This window comes from Schistocerca gregaria, chromosome X (genome assembly GCF_023897955.1).
Source record: "Schistocerca gregaria isolate iqSchGreg1 chromosome X, iqSchGreg1.2, whole genome shotgun sequence".
Taxonomy (NCBI): domain Eukaryota; kingdom Metazoa; phylum Arthropoda; class Insecta; order Orthoptera; family Acrididae; genus Schistocerca; species Schistocerca gregaria.
In genome coordinates this window covers 243,087,894-243,114,515 of record NC_064931.1, presented here as the reverse complement: position 1 = coordinate 243,114,515, position 26,622 = coordinate 243,087,894, and the positions used below count along the sequence as shown (strand labels likewise).

The 26,622-nt window shown below is 36.8% G+C and overlaps 2 protein-coding genes across 2 annotated transcripts in view; both read left to right on the top strand.

The window, feature by feature from the left end:
• The window catches only part of LOC126299144 (uncharacterized), a 44,484-nt gene extending 25,695 nt beyond the window's left edge, over window positions 1-18,789 (top strand). Inside the window, exon 4 of the mRNA XM_049990912.1 lies at window positions 18,728-18,789. Coding sequence (XP_049846869.1) covers window positions 18,728-18,731 — 4 coding nt within the window. The 3' untranslated portion in view covers window positions 18,732-18,789. The remainder of the gene's footprint in view (window positions 1-18,727) is intronic.
• A 2,551-nt stretch (window positions 18,790-21,340) lies between these two features.
• The window catches only part of LOC126298015 (uncharacterized), a 78,907-nt gene continuing 73,625 nt past the window's right edge, over window positions 21,341-26,622 (top strand). Inside the window, exons 1-2 of the mRNA XM_049989338.1 lie at window positions 21,341-21,357; window positions 21,721-21,852. Coding sequence (XP_049845295.1) covers window positions 21,341-21,357; window positions 21,721-21,852 — 149 coding nt within the window. The remainder of the gene's footprint in view (window positions 21,358-21,720; window positions 21,853-26,622) is intronic.

Below are 26,622 nucleotides of genomic sequence, written 5' to 3'. Positions count from 1 at the left end.
GCGTTCCAAATAACATTGGAAAATGGTGGGGCACTGGCAATGCCAAACAGGAGGCGGTTGTACTGGAAAAGGCCACACAGGGTATTGATGACTAGGATCTGCTGTGATTCCTCATCTAACAGCAGCTGCAAATAAGCATCTCACAAATTAATTTTGGCGAAAACAGTCGAGCCTGCAAGATGTGTGAGTATGCCATCCACCAATGGGACAGGATAGGCATTGATGACGGACTGAGAATTGACCGTGACTTTAAAATCGCCACAGATGCATAAAGCACCGTTTGGCTTCTCTACTAACATGATAGGCGTCGCCCAGTGACTGTGTGCAATGGGAGAAAGGATGCCTTCATCCTGTAAGTGGCAAAGTTACACCTGAAGCCTGTCTCGGAGAGCAAAGGGGACCAGGCAGGCCTTAAAAAACGAGGAATACTGGAGGGAAGAAGCTGAACATGCACAGTGAAACACTTTACCCTTGGTGTGGAGGATGAGAAGAACGTGTCGCATTTCCTGAGTGATAGGCTGAGGAGGGTATCCTACGAGGGATCAACACCGCTTATACTATGTCCTGCACTGTAAACCCAAACAACCAAAAATGTCCACACTCAGAAGATTAATAGCTCGAGGGGATTTGACCACCAAAAACTGAGTGGTGAAGGAACGACTGTTGATAGAGATTTGTGTGCAAAAACGCCATCAATGGATATAGAGTGACTGCTAAAACTGCACAACGTTCAAGTGTACTGGGATTAAGCTGGCAAGCCCAGATGTTGGTATATGGCACCATCCGCAATAGAGATGGATGATGCTGTGTCAATTTGGAAGACTACTGGAATATGCACAACCTCCAAAGTAATGAGAAAATGGTCACCTTACTGGGAAATTATTGAGAATACGTGGCCATCAAGGGAATGCAAGTCTTCCAGGTTTTGAGGTGACGATTTGTGATGAGACTGTGCATCTGCAGGAAGCATGGCATCGACGCTATGTTTCTGTGAAGCCTGACACATCACGGCGATATGGTCCATTTGGCTGAAAGCCATGCATCTTGCTCGCAATTGAGGGCACTCTGACCTTTGGTGAGTCCAGAAGTAGCCAGAAGTAGCCTGGTGAAAGATTTCCTGTCATGGAGTGGGCCAATGGATTGATGACACTCCCACTCAACTGGCGAGCCACAGAAACAGCTGGATCAAGATGCGGCGGCTGTAAGCAGTGAGACTGTTCAAACACACAAATTATAAGCAGACAGATGTCGAGGGACTGGTCTTGTAAGTTCAAATACCAGCCTGAAGACCCTTGTCTGGTGTGTGAAACATCACCATATCTCGAATCAACAAAGAGGCATAAGACTGGTTGCAGGCAATGTTAGACCACTGGAATTGACAATCGCAGGAGAGACCCTGGAGCATCATAATCCATTCCTGATAGGTCTGACCTGAAGACTTTTGACAAGAAAAGAAAGTCTGACAGGTGGAGGTGCATCAAAATACTCAAAAAGGCAGCCCTTGATGTGAGTAAATGAGAGATATTGAGGAGACTGCTCAGGGTTCAACTGTTGAATTAAATTATATAACTGTGGACCGACTCTCACTAAAAAAAATCCCAACTTTGATTTTTGTCATGGATCCCATATGCCAGCATATGTTTTGCTGACTGTTTGACATAATTTGACCATGGTTTGCCAAACCTGTCGATAGACGGAAATGTCGGTGGAGCCATGTGCAGCGTGTTCAATTTACCTGTGATAGGGTAGACCCTATGAGCTACTTCTTGCAACTCTGGCAAGTGAGAGCAAATTTGTGAATGTGTGAGCATTGCCTGAATCTGCTGTAGAGTTTCTATCAAGGACTGAAGAAACTCCTCAGAGGAGGCCATTCCGTTCGAAAATGAAAATCCCATCCTTGTCATCAATAACTGTAGTGTCCTGCAATTGGCAGGAAAGAACTAACAGTCAATTTGAACACAATTTATTACAATTAAAGAAAAAGTGCCTTCTTGGCATATAGTAAGTTTTAAATGAAGAACAAAAATAAAACAAATAAATAAATAAAAATAAAAACCACAACTCTGTGGTACCAAAACAGATAAGGAAAGAAGACAATGGAAGAAAATACTGACCGAAGCTGCTCTACAAAATACAATGTACTACTACAAGACTGGCGAGTGAATATCAGGCTAGGGCTGGCATAAACACTGGCTGGAGCTATTCCTAGCGGTTGGTAAACACTGCCAGTCTGACGATCTAGGCATGTTTATTAAGCCAGGTCGGCGGAGTGCTACAGCAGTCATATTTGTTCCAATTGGTGGAACACTGTCACATGTTTGCTGGCAAAGTAGTTCCATGTTTATTTGGAAAACCTATTACTGTTTCTGTCTGCTGGCAATGTTTCTCTCTGCGCTGCTGAAAGGGGGTTACCAACCAACCTTGCGTGTTGGCTCTACAGGCCCTCTAACAATAAGGGGCCGCTACGACAGGCATCCCTATTGAATGTTTAAGTCTCCCTAGAAATGTCCCAGTTTCCATTGACAGGTTATGTAAATAGTGGAATATGTGAGTGATTAAGTCCACACATGATTTTAAGACCCTGTTTGAGATTCAATCATATTCACAACATCCATAGCTTTTATGGTTTTTTCAGTTTCTTTAGGAATTGTGCTTTTGAAATGAAGTGCTATATTTGGTGTGATTTGCATATGATTTAGTAGATCTATGGCTCCTGTGGAGATTGTTTATTGTGTCTCCCTGTTCTTTCAGCTACTGTGAGAAAAAAGTTACTAAAATCTGAGGCTGCAGCTTTTTGATTGTTCTTGTCTGAGCCACTGCTAGAGGACTGTGGAGTTCCTGCTTGTTCAGGTTTTATGTTCCTATTTGTCTCACTTTTAGTGACGTTGGATATGGTTTTTACTTTATTGTTTGACTTGCTAATTTTTTCTGCATAATGCATTTGTTTGGCCTTCCTGATTACACATGTTACAATTTTACAGTATTCTTTTTAACATGGTTCCACTGCTAGGTTTGTGCTAGCCCTTTTGTTCTATATACATGTCTCTCTTTTTAGCACTTGATATTTTGATGCCAACTGTTACCCACTCTTTCTTTCCACGACAGGTTGATTTCATATTAATCTGCCTTGGGGTGAAGTAAGCTTCAAAATGTTTGAGAATTAATTCCAGGAATGAATTGAATTTCTTGTTAATTGTGTTTGACTGGTACACTTCCTCTAAGTGTTCACAGTGTTAATTGTTTCTAAACAAGCTAATATATTCCCTATTTATTATTCTAACATGTTTAACTGGGGTATGACCATTCACTGTTTTTCTTCTGGTGAGTTTTAAGATTGTGTATTGACCATTGTGATCAGGCAGACCATTTACTGTGGCTTGTGGTTTTACATCACTGTAATTTGTGAGGTCCAGCAACAGAATATCAAACAAGGTTTGCTATGCCAGCATACTCTTGTTGAGAATGAGACCTTCAGGAGCAGATGGAAAGTTGACAAGAATGATTCCAGTTGTTTATGGCTCTAACTATTTGACAGAAAATTAATGTTAAAATTGCCACATACTATAATCTGACTGTTATTCCTCTAATGTTATGCAATAACTAATTCTAGCTGCTAGAGGAACTTTTTAATGTTTCGCGCAGGTGCCCTGTAAACTGGAGTTATTACAAGGAACTGCGATTCCAGTTATAATTTGACAGTGCAAAATGGAAAATGTTGTTCAATAGAGTACTTTGCAGAGGAAAATTTGAAAATGAAGTTAAGCATTTCTAGTTTTGATTTTCGTACCCTCAGTTTCAGGTCCTGCATTATCCATTAGTGTCTAGACACTGATAACTATGGTGTCACTAACAACCTTTAGACATGATCAGAATTTCTTTTGATTATGTGAGAGTTTATTGGATAATATTCTGCTGAATTGTTGTCCTTTTGACAGGCAAGCATGTTTCATTTACTGTAACTGTGTCAACATCTTCTGCTTTATGTTTCACCTGCTGTCCAGCAATCCCTGTTGCCATAGAAGTTTATTTAGAGAGACTGTTTATTATGAAGGGTCCTTCCAATCATGAGCTGTTCTGCTAGGAACATATCTATCCAATGCTTGATCATGCTCTAACAAGCGGACTGTATGAACTTCCCCTTACTGATTTGATTCATATTGACAACATGTATAGGACACAACTAGGACTTTAGCATATGTAAGCAGAAAGACACTAATCTCAACCATTTGTGAGAAAATTGAGTTTTAAAACTATGGGCATGCTTACACTGTATGCCTTGTAGAACTGCTAGTGTTCACAGACCAAGTGTTACTGTCATAAATGTGGGGTTTTTGGATCAAATCTGGCTACTGGTTCTTTTTTTCTCTTTATTCTTCTTTGTTCTTCTCAAGCATTCCTGACAACAGGTTTATTATGCCCATGGAAAGTATCAGTAGTCAATAATTAATTTTCTATTTTCCTAATCTTTAACAGGAAAAAAGGAGAAATTTTTTTCCCTTAAAGAGATTAGAAACGAATAAAGGCTGCATGAGAACTTTCCATTAAATCAGTTTAGTCATTTTATCTATAATATTGTCTCCATATTTGTGACAAGTATAATGTGTAACTTGTGTAACATTGGATGAATTAGGATGATAACAATCATAGAAACATGGAAAACAATAGTTATAGTGACTCGCAGGAGTCTTAACTTTTGCATGTCCATTGATTTTTTCCAATATATGTATTGCAAAACAGACTGGCTTTACAATCATAAAGGGTAGTCAGTTGTCGTACAATATCAAAGTATAGCATTGAATATTGGTGCATGTAGCTCACAAAAAATGTAGTACCTGCAGCAAGGCTGAATCCAGAAACCTTGTGCTTATGAAAATAAGTGCTTATTTGCTCGGCTGTTGACTCTATAAAAATTGGTGGCCCTACACAGCATACAGCATAAGGACACCTATAATTTTCAAACTCAATTTTTTCAAAACTGGTTAAGAATTATGTCTTCATGTTTACACATGTTGAAGTCCTAGTTGTTTCCTACACATCCTGTCAATATGAATCAAATTGTTGAGGGGAAGTTTGTATGGTCACTTTGTAAGACAAAAAAGATCACAAAGGATTTATTCAAATGTGATGGAAATTAGTACATGTGATGTACATGTACAGACAAACAAATGATCAGAATTTCAGAAAAATGAGATAATTTGTTCAAGAGAAAGAGCTCCACAAATTGAGCTGGTCAATAATGTGTTGGTCCACCTCTGGCCTAGAAACTCATTGATTGGAGTAGAATTGTGATGAGTAATGAGTCCCACTTTGAACTGAGCCCTGATGGCTAGCAGAGATATGTCTAGAGATGCCCTGGACAATGCTGGGATACCATTTTGACTTTTGCCTGCCATATGGCCTGACAACCAGGAATGATCGTCTGGGGTGGCTTTTCATTCCATTTGACTGTTACTTGTGACAAAGCTAATCATCAGCCCATGAGTATTGATTATAAACAAACTTGATGAAATAAAAAATTAAATACAGCAATGTGGTATACATTGTTTGATACATGTCTGTAAGGTACTTTCATGACAGGAAGATGTTCCAAACTGCAGTGGCAGTGCAGACAGTTAGTTAGTTAGTTAGTTACACGTACCATGGATCATATTGCATGATAGATCACAGTGATGTGGAATGAATCATTTTACATTCACATCATAAATTAATTTGTGCATATTTGAACATTTTTAAGATTTTTTTGTCAACAGGAGAAAAGAGACACAGATTTACTTATTTTTATCCAACATCAACTGGTAACAATTTTATTTATTTATTTACTGTTCCAGTCTTCTGGATACCTAAGAGCCTTACTTACTACAGTTACATATTATTACCTGGTATTATTAGCTACACAATTTTTTTCTAAATTTAGTTACATATATGGACTATACATAAAAACAATTTGCCACTGCAATACATAGATTAAGAAGTTTACAGTTTGTGACACAGTCTTTAGACCTGAGGTTCATATATTTACTATTTGTGACACTTTCCAGGACCTGAGAGTCATATATTTGCAGAACAGTGGTCTCCCGTCATATGACTGTACTAAATCTAGAAACTCATCTATCGAATACAGATGACTGTTTAGGAGCTATAAATTTAATTTATTTTTTAGCCCTGTAATGGACAATTTAGAGATATTTGTGAAAGAGCAATTCAGTGATTTGATGCTTCTTTAGTGAGGGCTTTTCTCATAATGAATGGTTCTATGAGAGTTATTGTGGGGCCTCTCTGTGCCTCTAGTGTTGTGGCCATATATTTCTTTTTAGGTGTTTTGTTGCTGTTTACTGCCATAATCATTATCTTAAGCACATAAGAGTAATGAAAATTTAGTATTTTTAATTCTTTAAACAAATTTCAGCAGGATTCCCTGGCACATTTCTTTTCCATAATTATAAGTACCTTCTTCTGTAGGATAAGTACTCTTTTCATATTATGTTTACTGCTGGATTCCCATAGCTTAGATGAGATTAAAATAGTGCAAAATATTTTTGCTTCTTAGTAGTAATGTTACAAAAAGGTGTCAGTTTGCTTAGCTTTTTGCAAATATCACTTACATGATCAGACCAATTTCACTCCTTATCAAGTTCAGACAATGAAACTTGGTCGAGTATTCTTTTTTAATGTAATCATCGAACATTAAAATTTAGTTTTCAGGAGTTTTTTTGCCTTCCAAGATCATATTCAAATGGACTGATTTATATGTATTTAATTTTAGTTTGGTTTCATTAAAATACTGCAGAATTATACTTGCTGCAATATTGCATTCCGCTTCACGTTTTGAATAGCAAGGATTATGGCATATTAATGTGGTACCATCTGCATATAAGATAATTGTAGTCGGGTTTGTTATAGACTGAATATCATTAACATAAATAGTAAAAAGAAGTGGTCCTAATTTTGACCCCCTGTGAGGTACCAAAATTAATGTCCTTGGTGTTTGACTTGTATGCTCCCTTGTAGTGCTAATAGACACAAATGGCTTCCTATTTGTCAAAAAGGATCTAATCAGATTATGTGCTGTGCTTCAAATGCCATAGATCGACTGTTTATCTAGCAATATGGTCATATCACCAAAATTAAATGCATTTTGTAAGACTAGGTAGATGGTACATACATGTTCTTAATTGCCTATTGTTTGAGTGACATCTGCAATTAAGTTGGATGCTGCTGTAATGGTGGATGACCTCTTGACATACCCATACTGCCCCTTAGAAATAACTTTTTTGCTCACCAGGAAATTCCAGATTCTTATGTATATTACTTTTTCAAAGATTTTGGCTATTATTGGCAGAACAGATATGTATCAATAGTTTTCAACTAGATCTACGTTTCCTTTTTAAAAAGAGGCACAACTCGAGCAATTTTCAACTCATCTGGATATAGACCATATTCCATATAAGAGTTGATAACTGCTGATAAAGGTGATGAAGTTGTATGAGTACATTTCTTATGAGTGGCCAGACTAAGACTATCATATCCTGATACATGAGAATTCTTCAAGCTACTTACTATTTTAATTATTTTATCTTCATTTGTTGGTGTCAAAAATATACTTCCTGACACTGGTGTATGTCTGAATTTGTGTTTGTGATTTTTAAGCTGGTTGTTTATGCTGGAACCAACAGAGGCAAAATAATTGTTAAATAGATCTGCTACCTTATTCTGATAAGTTTCTATTGTACCATTTATCAGCAAGTGATTTTCCATTGTATGTTTCCAGATTTACCTATTTCTCTATTTACTAATGAGCATCATGTTTTGGAAATATTAATTGAGTTTTGAATGACAGTTCCAAAATTTTGTTTTGAATTTAGGAGGTCTACATAGTATTTCTGATACTTTTCGAATTCTTCTTTTAATTTTTTATTGCTCAAGTCATTTAATGTAGCATATTGATACCATCTTAGTTTCTCTCTAGCTTCAGGGACTGAACTTGGTATTCAGTTTCAGATTACAGCATGTGACTGAATTCTCCTTTTTATTAATGGACAGGCTTATTTGAGACTGTACTATAATTAACTTGGGAATTTGCCATAACTGTAATGTGTTATCAGAATATTGTTCCAATCTACATTACTCAGCTTCTTATTCAAATGAGTTATGTTTTGATCTGCATTCATCCTAACATATCTATGGAGCCAGCAATTCCTATCCACCACGTTTTACCCATTACAGTAATAGAAATTCTTCTACAGAATAGAAGGTGTTGTCATGGAGAAACTTTCTCAGTTTGTTTTCAAATTTTACTTTGCTGTTTGTACAACAGTTATATCATGGGTAAGTGATCAGAAATCTTATTTGCAGCATTGCACACCCCTTTTTGTGCTAAAGGCATCCTTAATGTGTAGTAATGAATGTCATTTTTAGTTCTAGTATTGTAATTATGTACCTCATTGTTCCTTTTGAAATGCAATGCATTATTGACGTCAAACTTAATAAGGGAATAAATATACTGAAAAAATTAGTCATAATGCCCAGGTTCTTAAGCAGATGACTAGAAGATTAAAATGAGTGAGCACCACATATTATTCTTACATCGTGTGTTTGCAAGGTGATGACTTTCTCTCACAAAGGTGAGTTAACCCGGAACATTTTCCCATATGACATTATTGAATGAAAATACACAAAATATGTTGACTTTCTGATTTGGATCTCTCCAAGATTTGCGATCTAACTCCAAATGTGGCTGAAGTAAGTTGTTTTAGGGGTTCCAAACTGTGATTTTTCCAATTTAAATTCTCATCAACATGGGTACCTTGTAATTTTGAACTTTCAACCCTATTTATTATTTCCTCTCTACATGTTGCATATATCATTGGTGTAGTACCTCTAGAAGCAAAGAACTGTTTTTTTTAATTGAGCATGAGACCATTTGCAGAAAACTAGTCAGTGATACCTTGTTTACCATTTTTTCTTCAAAAGTAATAGCAGTGTACTTGGCTACACCACTAGGAGATAGGATGATCTTCACTACTCAAGGTTAAATCTAACTTTGGCTCAGAAGGGGGTAAATTATGCTGCTACAAAAGTCTTTGGTCACTTACCTAATAGCATCAAAAGTCTGACAGATAGCCATTAGCATTTAAAAGGAAATTAAAAGAATTTCTTAATGGCAACTCCTTGTATTCATTAGATGAATTTTTGGATATCATAAGTGAGTAATTTCCACAACACCCCCCCCCCTAAAAAAGTGCCATATAATACTTTTTGTAATGTAATATCTTGTATAGACACCTTTTATTAACCTGACATGTTCCACATCATTGCGAAGTGTGGTATTTATGATCTATGGAACAAGTACTAATCTAATCTAATCTGCTTCTGTAGGTCTGCTTGGATTGATAACAATACTAGTGTCACCTGCAAATGAATTAATTCTGCTTATTGTATATCAGAAGCAAGATTGTTTACATGTGTGAGGAACAAGAGTGGACCTAAGATTGTGCCTTGGGCACTCCATATGTGATTTCTCCCCAGTAAGAATTGTCTCCCCAAACTGTATTGGTTTAACTACTAAGTACAATTTCCTGCATTCTTTTGGTTGGATGTGACTTCCATTGTTTGTCTATACCATCAATTCCATAAAACTTCTACCTATTTTGGAAAAATACTGTAATGCACACTGACAAAAAATACCAACTTGTGCTATTTTGTTATTTAATGCATGTAAAATGTGGTGTCCGATCATGTAAGTGGCAGTCTCAGTAGATGAAACCTTCTGAAACTCAAACTGTGATTTTCCTAGGATATTATTGTTGTTAAGGTGAGATAGAGTCCTACAGTATATCACCATCTCAAAAATTTTGCATCACATTTTAAAGATGGGTACAAGAACTATAAATTCAGTCTGCCTGAAAAAAATACCTTGAGTTAGTGATGCATAAAATTGGGCTTATTATATGGAAACAAATCTTTAGCACTCTATTGGACACAAAAGCAAAACCAAATGACCTTTTATTTTTGAGAGAATGTATATTTCTCCTAATTTCAGAAGGACAAGTTGTTGATACATTCATATAAATGAATTTTATGAAAGTTATGTTTTTGACATACTGCTATGATTGATGTCTTGAACTGTTTGTCTCCTATGCTTCATACTATACTTAAGAAATTATTATTAAATGCATTTGTTACCAGTGAATTATCATTTATAGCCTTTCCATTGAGCTGACTGGTGATGCTGTTTTGTTCTGTGGCTGGTTGTGCTGCCTCTTGTTTCACTACTTTACACATAGTCTTAAGTCTGTTGTCAGAATTACTGATTTCAGACATTATGTGCATAGTTCTTGATTTGTTTTAAACAATATTTCTTAGTAATTTTTAATACCAAATGCTTAATACCATTTGAGAAAACCTAAATGCTGGGCTTCTGTTAATTAAATATGGAGTTGGGAGCACTGTTTCTCCACACAAATCTTCCTTCAGTGTGCCAGCAAAGATTGCAGCTCTTGCATTATTCATTATTGTCAGATTGAATCTCCCTGCTTTCCCATTGAGGTGAGGACTGTAAGGAATACTATAGTCTAGCAAAATTTCTCTTTCTTGGCACCAATTCTTAAATTCAAAACTGGTGTAATCCACATGTTAATCATACATTATCTTTGATACATTCACATTGAACTGATTTTCTAGTTCCAACACATTTTCTTATGAATACTGCAGCCTCTGACTTATATCGTAACAACTCCATCACACAAAAAACAGTGAAATCATGTAATACACTCATGTGATATCTGTATCCACTAATTGTGGGGATCTGTGTCTTCACACATGCCAGCTTGAGTTGTTTCAAGTCAGTCTCTTTCTGTTTCTCTCACAAAAGAATATTGCTCTCTTGTTAGCTTAGCTCTCACATAAGCTGCACTTAGCTCTCACATAAGCTGCACATGATTTTTCTTCTCAGCATTAGGAAATCCATCTCATATTTTCTAGAATTTTGAAATAAACTTATGGCTGGATGACCTAGCTTATTATGCCGTTCTTGTCTTTCTTCTCCTGTCAGCAGTGATGGCATGCCTGGTTCGATTGGCACTTCATACAAACCATTTCTTGTTTTTTTGTAGGTTTAAAATAAGTGGCATGCACTTATAAATTATAACAGAATGTTTAGTAAACCTGTCTGTGCAATCTTCTTCAGTGATAGAATACATAACACCAGATTTCTACACAGTTCAGGAACATATACAATATTTTTGAAAATAAAGTTTTGACCCACAAAGTTTCCTGTTGCTGCTGTCTTCTTTCTTTTTCCTTTATCGATATCTACTTTCCTGTTCTCTTCAGTGTTGCCTTCTCACTTCTTGTCATTATTGATGTCTTATTTCTTGCGTTCTTGAGTGATTCATTTCTTCTTGTTTCCTTGAATTAATGGATTGCCTTTGATGTCTTTTAGGAAAAATGCTATTTCTATGTTTGTTCGTGAAAAACTTCTTTCTCTTCATGCTTTGACCTTTTTCAGTGAGCAAAAAGCTTGGAAGGTTTAATTTTTTGTTCCCAAACTCCATTTTTGTTTTTTAAGTACCACTTCTCTTCTTTGTGAATATTTTTCTTGCATAGAAAACCATGTTCTTTCTTCTTAAGCTTCTCGAGTTCTCTTGCAATTTGTGCACATCCACCACAATTGTTACAAAATAGATAATTTCTTTTAATTTTGTTAAAATGAACACCAAAGGATTGTTATCTTCTTGATTATTACAATTCAGTTGTTTGTCTTCTCTTATGAGCCATCCAGTTACATTCTCTCTGGTCTACTCACTCACGAGTGATTGATGACTGTCATGTTAAAGAAGACTATATATGAATTTGCCTGGCAAACTAGACAGTTTCTTGGATATGGCCATGTCTCTAATTTTATTATGTTTGAAATCATAAAATTCTTATGTTAGAGCAGGCTTTCTTGGTGAATTTCATATCTAAAGTCTTCACTGGTTGCAGCCAAGTAGCGTCGTCATCTTGTAGCAGCGCTTTGATGAAATGCATCTCCATCATCTTCAGGCAAAGTCACTTCACCTGAAGATGATGGAGATTCATTCCATCAAAATGTTGCTACAAGATGACAGTGCTACTCAGCTGACAACTTGTGAAGACTTCATGCATAAAATCCTTGACACAACTGCTACATTCTTGGGAGAAGTGTGTCTATTTCACGCTGCTTTAACTTTATTGTATGTAGCCTTGTAACTTTCACAACATGACACGTGTGAAATTACCATTTTGTCAATTGTACTCATTAGATAATGTTTCACCTTGTGGTCCCCATCTTTTTTCTCTTTTATTTGAATGTTAGATTTATTATTAAATGCAAATATACATTAATGAACACTGAATCATTATTTTATCTTAAAATAACTTTTTTCTGTTTGTAATTACTAATAACCTGAAACTAATTTAAAAATTGTGTGTTTGTGTGTGTGTGTATTATAATTTCTTTGTGAATACTGGAGTATACACGCAATTCAGTTAGTAATTCAAAAGAAAAGGATGTGTTTTTATTTACAAAATATGAAGTCATGCTGGTTAATAAACATTTTGACTGGATGACAAGTAAATAAATTAAATGAAAATAAGGAAGAGATACTAACTAGGAGAATCAAACATATATCACTGAAGTTATGAGGCTTAAGTGCTTTGCACTCAGCTACTGGTGATGGATTTAGTACAGTTCAATTTTTTAACCGTCCTGGAAATTTTCTAATATTCAAAAAGATTTTCTTGAGTTGTTGAGAATTTCTTTATGAAACTGATGACTGGGTACTGATCTTCAAATCCTAAAAGTGAGAAGCCAATTGAAGAGAACCAGTCCATAAAGTCACATCATAATCCTTATACTGAGAACTTGTATACAGAGCATAGTGTCTCTCTGTATGGCACATGTGCTATTACACCAACAAGTTAGTGTTGAGGAGGAGAAGCAAGTAATGCATTTCCTCATTGTTAAATATGCTCACACCACTTTAGTCTTGTCGCCAGTGATGTTTTACTTTTGAAAGAGGCTGTATCTTTCTAGCATAGTTGTATCATTCATTTGAAATTGCATCTCTTGTAGACATAACCACAAAGGCCTTCCCTGTACTAACAATTTCAGCCCATCCACGTGTGTTCTGACCCCATTCATATTACATCGCAGTGTGGGAACTAGTTAGTTAATAATTTTTGTATGTTTCTTTTTCATCTTGCTGCTGGTATTTCAGACATATGGTAGTTGATGTTCCCAGGGAGGTATAGGTTGTTTCTGTCCAACAGCCTACACATTCCCTTACTTCTCTGGGTGGGACAACTTCAAACTCATTACAAAAAACAATTATGTAAATGTAATGATTTCTTCTTTTTCTCTTTTGTGTCTCTATTTATGAATATAGCATTTATCATTTAGTGGTCACAATAGTGGTGATTAGCAATTTGTCATGCTGATTTCTGTAATATGTGCCATTCTTTGTTGTGGTGTAGCCTGCTGTTTGTACCATCAGTACTCTGTGTGGCTGACCTGCTTGTTACTAGAGCGGAAGCTATGATTGATCTGGAGCTATGAAGGACTTAAGCATCTGAATTGCTTAAGATCACAAAGTTGTGGTGACATTTGTTCTGGAGCTTGTACACTGGAAGAGTTGATATGGTTGTCTTTATTTAGCTAAGTCTCACAACTTGTCGAATCCTTCTTCTTTTCTGGTAAAGTTGTTTTTGTGTATTTTAAATTTCTGTTGTCTCTCTGTCTACATTGCAGTGTAGCTATGCATGTGCTTTGATAAACCTATTGTATTAGAGAAAGTAGTTTAAACACATTCTACATATAAATCTACACCTACGTACGTACTCCACAAGCCACAGTATGTTGAAGGATACTATGTACCACTATTAGTCATTTCCTTTCCTGTTCCCCTCTACTCTCATCTTCATTGTTCTTACACAATATGTACATCAGTATCAGCAGAATCATCCTGCATTCAACCTCCAATGATGGTTCTCTAAATTTTCTCAATAGTGTTCCTTGAAAAGAATGTGAAATTCCCTTCAGTGATTTCAGTTTGAGTTCCCAAAGCATCTCCTGAACATTTGTGTGTTGTTCAGACCTAATGGTAACAAGCCTAGTAGCCTGCCTCTGAACTGCTTTGATGTCTTCCTTTAATATGACTTGGTGCAGACTCCAAACACTCAAACAATACCCACCAATTGGTAGCACTACTGTCCTGTATGCAGTTGCCTTTACAGAAGAACCACACTTTTCTGAAATTCTCCCAATAAACTGAAGTCAACCATTTTCCTTCCCTACTACAATCCTTACATACTCATTCCCTTTCATATTGGTTTACAGTGTTATACCTAGACGTTTAATCAATGTGACAGTGTCAAGATGCACACTACAAATACTGTACTCTAAAACCTTGGGTTTGTTTTCCTACAGACCTGCATTAATTAACATTCTTCTGCATTTAAAACTAGGTTCCATTGATAACATCAACTAGAAATTTAGTCTAAGTCATCTTCTATCCTCCTACAGTCACTCAAAGATGACACCTTCCCATACAGCACAACATCATTAGCAAACAGCCACAGACTGCTGCTTACCTTGTCCAACAGATCTTTTATGTATATAGAAAATAACAGCAGTCCAATGACACTTCCTTGGGGGCACATCTGACAATACCATTGTCTTGAACACTTGCCGTTGATGGCAATGTACTTAGTTCTGTTACTTAAGGAGTCAATCAGGCCACTCACATACCTGGGAACCTAGTCCATATGCTTGTACCTTCATGAACAGTTGGCAGAGTGGCACTGTGTCATATGCTTTATGGAAATCTAGGAGTATGAAATCCACCTCTTGCCCTTCCTCCATAGGTGACAAGATTCCATATGAGAAAAGAGAAAGCTGAGTTTCACATGAGTGACACTTTCTAAAACTATGTTGATTTTTTGACAGAAGCTTTCCTCTCACAAGGGAATTAATTATATTCAAACTGAGAATATGTTAAGGATTCTGCAGCAGACTGATATTAAGGATATTTGTCTGTTCTATTAACCATCTGCAATTTTTTCCAGACATTTGGGACTTTGTGCTGGATGAGAGAGTCACAAAAAATGCAAGATACCTAAGGAGCCAGTGCTGTAGAGTACACTTTGCTGAACCAATTTGTAATTCCATCAGGACCTGCAACATATTTGCTTTCAACTCTTTCAGTTATTTCTCTACACCAGAGATGCTTATTAGTACACCATTTGTACATCAAAAGACTGATGACCTCACTGTTTGGTCCCCTTCCCTGAATCAGCCCTTACTACCATATGTCATGTGATGATCAAATGACAGTACGTTTGTTTGAATGAGTTCTTAACTATGCGATGTAAGACTTCAGCTTTACTTCTGTTATCTTTTGCTGCCACATCTGTGTGGTCACTGAGTGACTGGATTGAAGCCTTATGCCTCTAAGTTGTGATCATTGTACTATTTGAGGCAGTGTCTCAAGTCTTGCATCTGTTGCATCCTTGGAGCATATGAATAGCTATGAGTTTCATATTGATGTCTGATGGACATTAGGCCTTATTTCACAGAATATACCTTTTGAAACCTCAGATGGCTCATGCAGTGAATTCCCCACACCTTTTGTGCCAGGCGTTGTATGTGCTGCCAGTTTTGAATATTATATTAAGTGAAACCAAAAATCAGTATTTGTGGATGGGCATCTGCATAAAGTTATCCATAGAGGAATGGGGACAAGACTCTGAAATTTCCTTTTTGATATAAACTAGTTGGTCAATTTCAGCTCAATATTTATTCCAGGTAGATTACTTTACTTTTATACTTAAAAGATATGCATGATTTCACAACTATCTTCAAAGTTAATCTATCTGTATTACTATAATTAGTGTGGAAGGGGTATACTTTTTAAGCTAACAATCTGAAATTGTGACATAGTGTCATCCAAATAAACATAAGTTATTCAGCAATTGCTAAAGCTGTGGTATTGTCCCCCTGTGACCAGCCACACAGTGCTACAATTGGCTAAATGAGAGTTTTAGTGTAATCATGGAATTTCTGAGAATTCAGTAGTGAATTCAAAATCTGTATTCCAAATGTGGGGGAGGCGAAGAAACATGTGTCCCTCATTTCTGTCCTTGCCCCCATCTTAGTGGACACATATAACAGTATTGGAATTGTACAGAGAAGACAGATAGCATACTGCTCATGCTCAAGAATGAGATTAAGCAATAATTAGATACTTAAGTAGAACACAGAAATGATGACAGTTAAGTGACAGTGATAGATAAGACAGTGACGCAATGGATCTGCAATGCTTTGTGGAGATTGTAAGGCAACTATATATTCTTAATCAGTAATATAAACACACTCAGTATCTAGATCAGAAGAGTTTCGGTCAATTTTTTCAAGAAGAACATATTTTTAAAACTTGGATCTCACCATTATATATTTACAGTCACCATTAGATAAGGCACCAATGTGCCCTTCTGGTCATATCATCACAAGTGAATTAGTAATATTTCAAATAGCTGGCAGCATAGTCCTTTCCTGCCTCCAGTATGCATGAATAAAGTGCCACCCGTAGTAAAATAAATAACATATTTAAGGCACGTGTTTATTGAAATTAGCATTGCAGCATCTAGACAACACTTACCAGCAATTGATGCCATTCCTCGCCTCACCAACATTACATTCTTAAGAAATGCAAACTTTATCTCCAGAGCTGTGAACAGATTGAGGCCTCTTAATTTAGCAATACATAAACCATACAATTTGAATGATCATGTTCAAAGAAGCAAGCTTTCCCAACAGTCATGAGCAAGTTCTGCTTGGCTCTCTATTTGGCAAACACATATGTGGGAAGCTCATGGCAGTATAAGGAGGTGCGCATCAATATGGAACATGCACAGCTCTTTCACACCAGTCCACACAGTTCCATACAATGAATTAAGGCACTCAGGGCAAGATAATGGTAAGCCACATTGAGTTAATTTTGCAGGACAATCATTCAAAAGTTCATAAAATTCATAAATCAGGTAATGGACTTAACAGCCGTGTTTCTTGTATAATAAGATTCTACATATGTTACAGTGTTCTTCTCACATGAAATAAAACATGTTTAACTACAGTATGTAATGAAAAATAATATTAAGTATAAGGAATACAAACAATTCTCTGGTTTGTGATTGTGAATCACCCAAGTTATAGTGCCAACATTTAGCTCCATCGATCAAAATTCAGTGTAATGAGAGATACTGCCATCCATTAATGTCGATTCATTAACCTGTTCTATGGCTTTGTACTGAGTCAGGGATAAATAATATCTGTGATGCACTGCTGGCATGTAGGGGAGCAGGTCCATGATGTGAGACAATTTCTTATGCTGTATAGGAACAGGCCTACAATAATCTGGCCATAATCTGTGATATCTGTGTGGGACAGCCACACTTCTCAACATTAATGTCATGGAGGCCTATTTGAACAGTGTGTTTCAGGAAAATTGTATCAAGATTTGGGACCAAAAATATGAATACTGTAACTACTGATTAGTTACTATAGTATGCTGTCTATCCTTTGCTGTATTTCTTTTTGTTATGTGCTGATGAGGCATTTTGCTGAACTCTAGAAAATCATCGTGTTTCATACCTGTCATGGCTAATTTGTTTTCTGCTTCGTTTTTCTTGACAATATCTAACCACTCAGTGGGCATGAAATCTCGGCTCATGTGTTGCCTTCAGTATTTCTTGACTACTATCTGACAGGAGTTGTGTGTGACCAGGAATCACAATCTCTTTTCAGTCTCTTCAAATATATCTTTGCATGCTACTGATGACGACTGGCACATAATAGTCAAATTCTCATTTTGTCCAGCACAGTTACCTGAATAGGAAGCACTGCTATTTGTCTGTAGAAACATAAATATATGTTTACATATCATTTCACTGCTAGTTTTGTGACACCCTCAGTCCACATGTACATGTTTACTGTGCCTGCTTCACAGTCACATTTACACATGTTGTACATCTGTAGTTTTCGTTTGTAAAAAGCAGTAACTTTTGGAACAGGGAGAGCCTGCTACAAGTCAGCTGTGGTAATCATGATAATGAAATCAGCTTTGGCTCTGACGATATCTGCCTGCATTACTTCTGCTTTGCAGTGATGTAGTTCTCATCAGCTTTTTTTGTTTGTCAGGTGAGTTTTGGGATTTTGTCTCAGTATTGCGCTCATAGTGTGGTTTCAGGGTGAAGGGGCATCTTGAAACCTGTGTTGTATTCTTTGCAGAAAATCTGTCTGTACTTATCATCTGTAACACTGGCATTTTTGTCCTGCATAGTAGGGTAGATAATGATCCCAGTATAAAGAACTGATTGTCATCTCCCACTCCAGATAAACCTTTCTGGGATTTGTGCACCTGCCATAGTGACCTCAGGAGGTCAGAATGCTTTGAATATGCTTGTGAACACTTTCTACCACTTTATATGGATATTTCTGATGATTTTTATGGTGCTAACTCTGATCTATCTTTACAAACTCTTTACCACTATTAACCCATTTTACAATGCTTTCCACTGATCTTCTCGATTTGTGTAACCTGTGAATGGAGAAAAATGCTTTCTTACAGATTTTAATGACTTTAACTTGCATCTTAACAGAGCAGATAGTTGTGATCTTTTAAGAAGACTGATCCTTTTTCCTTTTTTTCAGGTAGGAGTGGTTTGGAGGTGTCATTTGTGATACACAAAAAGAAGTAGTTGTTTTGTGCATCAACATCCTCTCTAAGTCCCAGAATCCCTGTAATATTGTGGAATCTGCTTCTCTTGTTTCATCATCCATTTCTGATGGCAGAAACATGGATGTCCAATTTCCTTAGCAGCTAATTTCTCCTTTGTTGCATCATCGTGTAAACCCGACTCTTAGAAAGGAAAATAACATTTGTATTGCAACATGTTTATGAAACAAATTGTGTTAAAAATAATAATATTAATACAGTATTATTTGTGCTGGCTCTCCTCAATAATAATAGTAATAATTGGTGTTAATTAAGTAAAATGGTAACATTTGTTAATACTCTCTGATTGTGGTCAGTACCCCATCTCTCCATTCAGATGTCCACTGGTGCCATCAACACCTTCCATCCTTAGCAGAGGAGGACTCTGTAACAACAAGTGTTGAGTCTCCCTCCTTGTGGAAGGAAAAAATGCAAAAATGATGAAGAGAATGAACCTATGAACCTACACTGAACGATACTGTAATTTAACAGCTACACAGTGGCACTGATAGAAAAATACAACAGTTTAACAGCTAATTAATGGCAAGCCACAATAACCCCTGTTCCAGGCACCTACTGATGTTCATCACAAGTATAAAAATTGTTCATAGTTAATAGGCTCCAGATAAATATCTTAGAAAATGTCCCATAGTTCACGATTCCATTAATTTCATAGTATTAAGAGTTTTCTGCACTGTCAGGGTAAGCTACATTGTCACATGCTTCAGTATTGAATGCCACATAATTAAATTTTGTTATTGATTACTTATAATCACATGGATTTGGTCAGTAATCTACATCAATAACACTGTCATTGCAAGAGGATTCACTGTCACAACAGCTGGCTTCTGTATCGGTCCTCAGTACATTTTTTCATATGAACAGGTCACACTGCTTCTTTTGTGAATCATCATCTTGGCTGTGAATTACCATACCAAAGCAAAAAAAGATGTACTTTTTCTCTTAGTCTCATCAAATCATGCTCTGCCAATGGTTTTCCATCATCTGGCAGATATGAAAAACACAGAAATCTTAATTTCACTGAGTGTGTGTCTTACCATTATCTAGCCTTGAGTGCTTTAATTGTATTTGACTCTAATTCACTCAATGCAACATAATGTAACTGCATTTAGGTACAGAGCCATTGGCAATAGTTTATACAAACCTGAAGTTCCATTATATGATAAAAGGTTTCTCCATGTAATGGACCCCATAATAGGGTATTAATAGCCATATCTGGTGCATGTAATATGATACCAAATCAGACAATATTTAGCCCATGTAATATGATACCAAATCAGACACCTGAGCAATGACAAAGAAAGCTGCATTTTTAGAAGCATACAAATGTAAGATTTTTTTATAAGCTAGTCATCTGTGGTACCACTCCTAATGCTCTATTCAAACCTCCTGTAGGACGCAAAAGTAGCTCTAGTTACTAACAAGGATCCCATCCTAGCGGCACAACTTGTACAGCAACATCAACTATCATTAGCTAATGGAATGTTGATAGTTTCACTAAATCCAGAAGAATGTTAGGTAGTTATTCCAAAGCAAATGCAGCAGCACATCTTATCACTGCTGCACAGAGGACATTGGAAGTGGACACAGGAGTAACAGCTGGCTAGGTAATATGCTTAAGTCCCCAAATGTACAAGTACAAGAGCCACAGAAAGTACTGTGTGTACATGCTATAAGTATGTATATGCTGTAAGTATGCACACTTCCAGCTGGTATCTCTGAGGAAATCCGAATTATTACCAATATCTAGCCATCCTTAGTATCACACTCATCTGGACCGCTTTGAACTGTTTTCAAGATACATGCGGTTGGTGGTGTCACACACAGTGTCTAATTATCCATAAATCATCAACATGCTGTCAGTCACTACAGATCATATAATATGAAGCCTAACTAACATTCTCACACTTGAAGTGAGCCTATTTGCATACCAGACAACACAAATAAACTGAAAAGCCCAGCATAGATATTTTATGGTGGACAATCATAAATGTTACTACACGTCCTCCACATTCAGGTACCTCCATCCTGCACCCAAACACCTTGCTTCTGGCAGTAGTGGAGACCACCCATGGCCAGATGATGTTCACTGCAACTACCGAAACTACCTCTGTCCATGATGGTCTTACCAACTAACCTCTAACAAATGGAGAACAACAAGACCATCAAATAATATCCCATGAAAAATTTCACCAGACATCACAGATGATAAGTGATACTGGACCAACTGCTTCACCACAACCAGAGACAGCACCCCATACAGGTGGCACCTTCAACTAAAACAGGATTTCCCATAAAGACTTTTTTTGGGAGACCCTTGGGAGGATGGTCTATTGGCAGATCACTACCCTGATAACTTCATGCCTATAGACAAAGAGAGTCAGAAAAATGCCCCAACATTGAACACCCACATACTTAGCACATTATTAATCTGCCAGAGTCCCAATTACTCAAGATACATCTAGGCCTATTTGCTTTCCATTGGGGTGGGTTTTGATGTCAGGAAATATTATTAATAATGATGTTGTATGACAGCAGTACTGTGGTATGCTCCTCCTATTTAAAATTTTTATCTAGGTGTAATCCAAAAATTTAACACTGTCAATGTCTTCTCCCTGCTTGTCATCATATTTTAGGCACATAATGGTGGGAAAACTTTTACAAGTTCAGAACTTCAAAGTCTATGTTTTTCCCAGGTTTAGTGGCAGAGAACTGGTTAGGAAACTTTTATTACTGTCCACAAAAATTTCATTAGCAGACCTTTCTAAGCCTGTAATTGATTTACTACGTACTGCAGTATTTGTATCGTCTGAAAACAAAACAAAGTTGGCATCATAATGTTACTGATGTAAGGTCATTGATATACACAAGAAAATGTAAGGGTCCTAAGGCTATTGTGTGTGTTCAGGATTCCAGTCTGGAGACCATACAATGCAACAGAAGTAGCTGAAACAGAAGGCCCACTTGATCTGACTACACACAACAGAAGAAAGGCTACAAAGACAGTGCCTACAATATATCAGCCACAATACCCAGCAAAGTAAGTCCTTTTCATTTATGTGTGTAAATCAGTAAGCATTTTTAGTAGCTGTTCAAGTATTTTGACTGTTGATAGAACATATATGGGTAAGAAAATTGACAACCACAACTTGTACGGAACTGGACACTGCACTAATTGTAGTAATTTCAAGAATTTGTGGAAAATATGAATCTAATTTTCTTGAAGAATATTTCAACCTAAACTTGCTGAATATATGCACACAATATTCTAGTAGGGCTTGTATTATATTGCCCCTGCATCAAAGTTTGTGATCTGATGCAAGTAAGTTTTATGTCCTACAACTTCAGTAAATGTTTAACAATGGAATTACTAGAGGTAAAATCTGATCTTAACCTTTGACACTTACACATTGTGATACCAGTAACCATTAACTTCCATAACCAGATAATCTTAACCCACATTTGTAGCAAAGTAACCAAAATGTTACCCAATGACAATTGTATTAGCCTCTCACCTCCACACTGTGAGGGTAGGACAGGAAGTTATTTCATAACTTTTAATGGGACTGCATTGCCTGTTATAATAAGTTGTAATTCACTACATAGCAACAGTAGTGCATGGAGCAGTCCCATTTTCATTTTGTCAGAGGAATACAATGTTGAGAATGGTGTTTCTCATCAGAAGTTGTGAAATAATTGCCTGTCCTACCCTTGCAGCATGGAGGTGGATGACTAATTCAAGCGTTATTTGATGACATTTTGAAATATAAGATTTTTTACCCATTTTGAATTTTTTGATTATAGTGTCATCTATTGTGAAAAGAAAAAAAAGTTTTGACCAAACCTATCTATTATTGTCTGTAGAATCCAAAACTGTAATAGCAAATTGAGGTTCCTATTTAAGGTTTCAGAGTTGCCTCCCATCCCCATATATGGAGCAGGTTGGGTGATGAAGCTTGGTGTCCTTGGATGTGCCTTTTAAGATGAACAAATTTTAAGTATGAATTGTTTGGATCCAGTGTGTAGTTTTTAAGATATTTCAATGCCTTCAGTTAAATTGATCACCCTGTATATGGCCTGTTATATATTCTAGAGACTGCCAAAATTTAATCAGCTTCTGATATTATATTTGTGCTTTCATTATTATTTTTCATTATTTTACACAAGCTGCTTTAAAGTATTTCACAAACTGTAGCATAAGTCCTTTACTTAGATGTGATTCAAAATGTGGAAATAACATATTTCTATTGACCTAACCATCACAGATCTTCCACCATGCTTCAGAACAAGAAGAACACAGTTTATTGTGGGCACTTACTGGTGTTCTTTGTGTGTAAACAGTTACTAATTTTGGGAACATTGTCAAGTGACAGTCATTGAATAACATTAAATGCTCCCATATGACACTACAGTAAGATCTGTGTATCTGGCAGGAACACCACAATAATTCTGCAGGTGTTTCCCATTGTAAATCCATCTCGCTGAACCTGCTATGTACATAAACTTTAATCTCAGTACTCTCTTGTATTTTACTTTTTATCTTGTTATAGATAAAAATCCGAATTTATGGCCTGTTAGTATCATGGTGCTCAGATCTCTTTCCAGTATTGTGCTTAGCAGATAAAGATTTATCATTCATTTGAAATATGTCTTCACACCAGATACAGATAAAATTACATGTATCTAATAAATTATAGCTCAAAGTCATGAAAACGTCAGCTGAGCAGACATCAACAATTTGTCCTTGACAGAGATCTGTAATGTTCCACATGAAGTAGATACAGGTTGCAACTTCAAATTATCTTGTACACTTACTAGTCCATTTACAATTGACCTTTCAAACAGTATTACCTTACTGACAAATTTTGTACATTTTTAAATATATTGTCATGCCTCCTTGTCTTACTGCTTCTAAAAGGCTTACTGGATTGATTGCCTGTGCTCTTTCCAAATGAGACTTGCAGTCAGGGTATCACCCATATACATTCCTTGTTTGGAAAGTAAATCATCTTTTAGTAGCAGACACCATCTGCTTATGAAGATGCAAATGCTGAAATAAAAACCAAAAGGCACAATCTGCAAACTAGTAAAATGTCTCTTGTATATGAAACCCATGTCCTTATGAGATTGATGTGTGCGCAGATTGTACACGTCCTTCAGTAGAGAGAGAAGCCTCTCAGTGTGGAGCATATTTTTATTAGTCAACATTAAACCATAGAGCTTCTCTCATTCTGTGTCAGTTCTTTTATTTAATGCAAGATAAAAGACTTCTTTCCTTCCCTTACATAATTTCACTTCATCCAGGTATATGGACTATAGCTCCGCAGATGACCGTGGGCCAACTTTCAATGTAACACTTATACTGGACTTGCATTCATTTCTCTTGACACATTTAATTACATTACAGAAGTCACCTTGCTAGGCTATCTTCTGCCCACAGACTGAGATAAGCCTGTACTAAGGACAATGAACTGACTCAAATATTAAAATGTTCACAAAGCCACAATAGTTCCCTTTATTTTATGTGCATATGATAGGCGTGGCCCATTTGCTCACATTTACATATCTGACAACACAGAGATTCTAGAGTTACTCCGACTTCTTCTTTACTAGTGCCTGAAGGGGAGCTGGTACAGAGGCTGCTCCAAAAACTGAGTGGTTGCTGTTGGTTTCAAGGTAAAATGTGCTTTTGATTTGTTGGAGCATCCAAGATTGATCTGAAATGGTTCATTAAGTTCATCAGAGAGTTGTTCTAAACTGAGGAAACGAATATCTTAAACCACAGTGAACCTGAAAGTACTGCATACTTCATATCCTTGCTTTTGACTGGCTTCTGTTCTGAACGTAAGCTTGACTGATATTCTTTTCTTGTTATATGAAGTTATAAAGTTGTCAGCTAGTGACAGCGGTGGTAGACCTGTTCTCTAGTAGATTGCTATGTTTGATAATGTTACTGTTGTACTTGTGTCCTGGAAACAATAATGACTGTTTACTGATATAACTGACATTTTATATGGTGTATAACATTCTGCTACAAAATTTGATACATCGCTGAAAAATTTCAAATTTTCTACTTTGGCTTCTAATTGACGTCTGAAGCATATTGGAAAACACAGGATCTGTTTGTAGAAGAAATCTACTGAACTAAATTTTCTCCATTGTTGTAGTGGTGATTATTTATGATCTTCCTTCACTGCTTTGAATTCCTAATGGAATCATCATGCATGAAGGAACATAAATGTAGCACTCTAATAACTGCTGTTCAGAGTGGTTCATTAACTGTTTAAAAGGCTTGCTGCTCAGATACCAAGTCCATGCTCAATTCTTTAGCTGGTGTGGCACATGCCTGGGGCATCCTCGCTGCAGCTGTGAATCTCAGCTCTTTTCTGATGTGTCAGTTATTTGCAGTACATTTATGCATTCTGCCACATCAACACTATTTCTGATTTTGGTTATTGGTAATACTTGATGTAGTGAAGGGACCTATAATTTTAAGGAATTGTGTCATACCTCTTCCATGTGGCTCTTACTGAATAAGTCTATTATGAGTTAAATTGCCCATATACGGTGTCTGAGGTTATTGGCATCCAAAGGATATTTATGATCTAATCTTTGTTAATCTGTTGGTGATGACAGTACGCTGCTAGTGACACACACATTTATACAAATAAGTGTTTCTGGGTCTGCTGCAGTGGCTAGCATATGTAGTCTTGTTCCGTTTACAACAAAAAGTAGCCTTTTGGAGTGACAATGTCTCGTACCTTAAAAACTGGAAAATTCTGTAGCAGTCATTTGCATATTAAGACTCTTAGGCATATATGGCTTTTCAAATGGTAGTAAAATTGGTAAATGTGCAGTAGTTGATACCTATGCTAAAGGAGATTTCTGCATTTGTAAGATGTAGCTCCAGAATTTCTACTCGTGCATCAACTACACTGTCCAGTCACACTAATGTGGCCACCTGTCAAAGCCTGAATAACCACCTTTCCCAAACTGGCCATCTGGGAAACATGCTGGAAGAGAGTCAGTGAGGTTTTGGAAAGTACTGATAAGGATGTGGAGTCATGCCAACTCCAGCACAGTGGTAGGCTGTACTAAGTTTCTTGATTGAAGATCCACAGTGCAAACAACCTGATCGATGTGGTCCTATGAATTCTTAGTTGGGTTTAAATCTAGTGTGCTCTTCAAGTGAAGCACATATACTGATGAGCCAAAACATTATCACCATCTGCTTAATAGCTTGTTTTTTCGATCTCTGGAATGAAATACATCACTGATTCTGTGTACCAGGCATCCGACAGTTTGTTGGTAGGTTTGCGGTGGTATATGAAATTAGATGTCTGTTTACAGGTCATGTTATTCACGTTAAGTAAGGGTCGCTGACTTGCATATGTGGTGATGGCAGCTGATAGCAGGACAGATGGGTTCAACAGGATTAAAATTATGCATAATTGGTTGATGAGAGATGAACAGTTGTTCACTATAATGCTCCTAAAGCCACTGTAGCATGGTTCTGGCTCTGAGGAATGGACAATTATACTGCTGAAAGATGACATCATCATCTGGAAAGACATCAAGCAAGAAGAGATGCAGGTGATTCACAGCTGTCATCATATCTTTGATTACTGTCGCAGGTCCCATGCAAGCTCAGGATAATGTCTCTCATAGCATAACACTGCTCCCACCAGTCTGTATCCATGGCTTGCTGCATGTTTTGAACCACCTTTCACCTTGATGATGGTGTATGTGGAGATGACAAGCAACATAGTGTAGCAAAAGTGTCATTCACCTGATGAGCCAACACATTCCC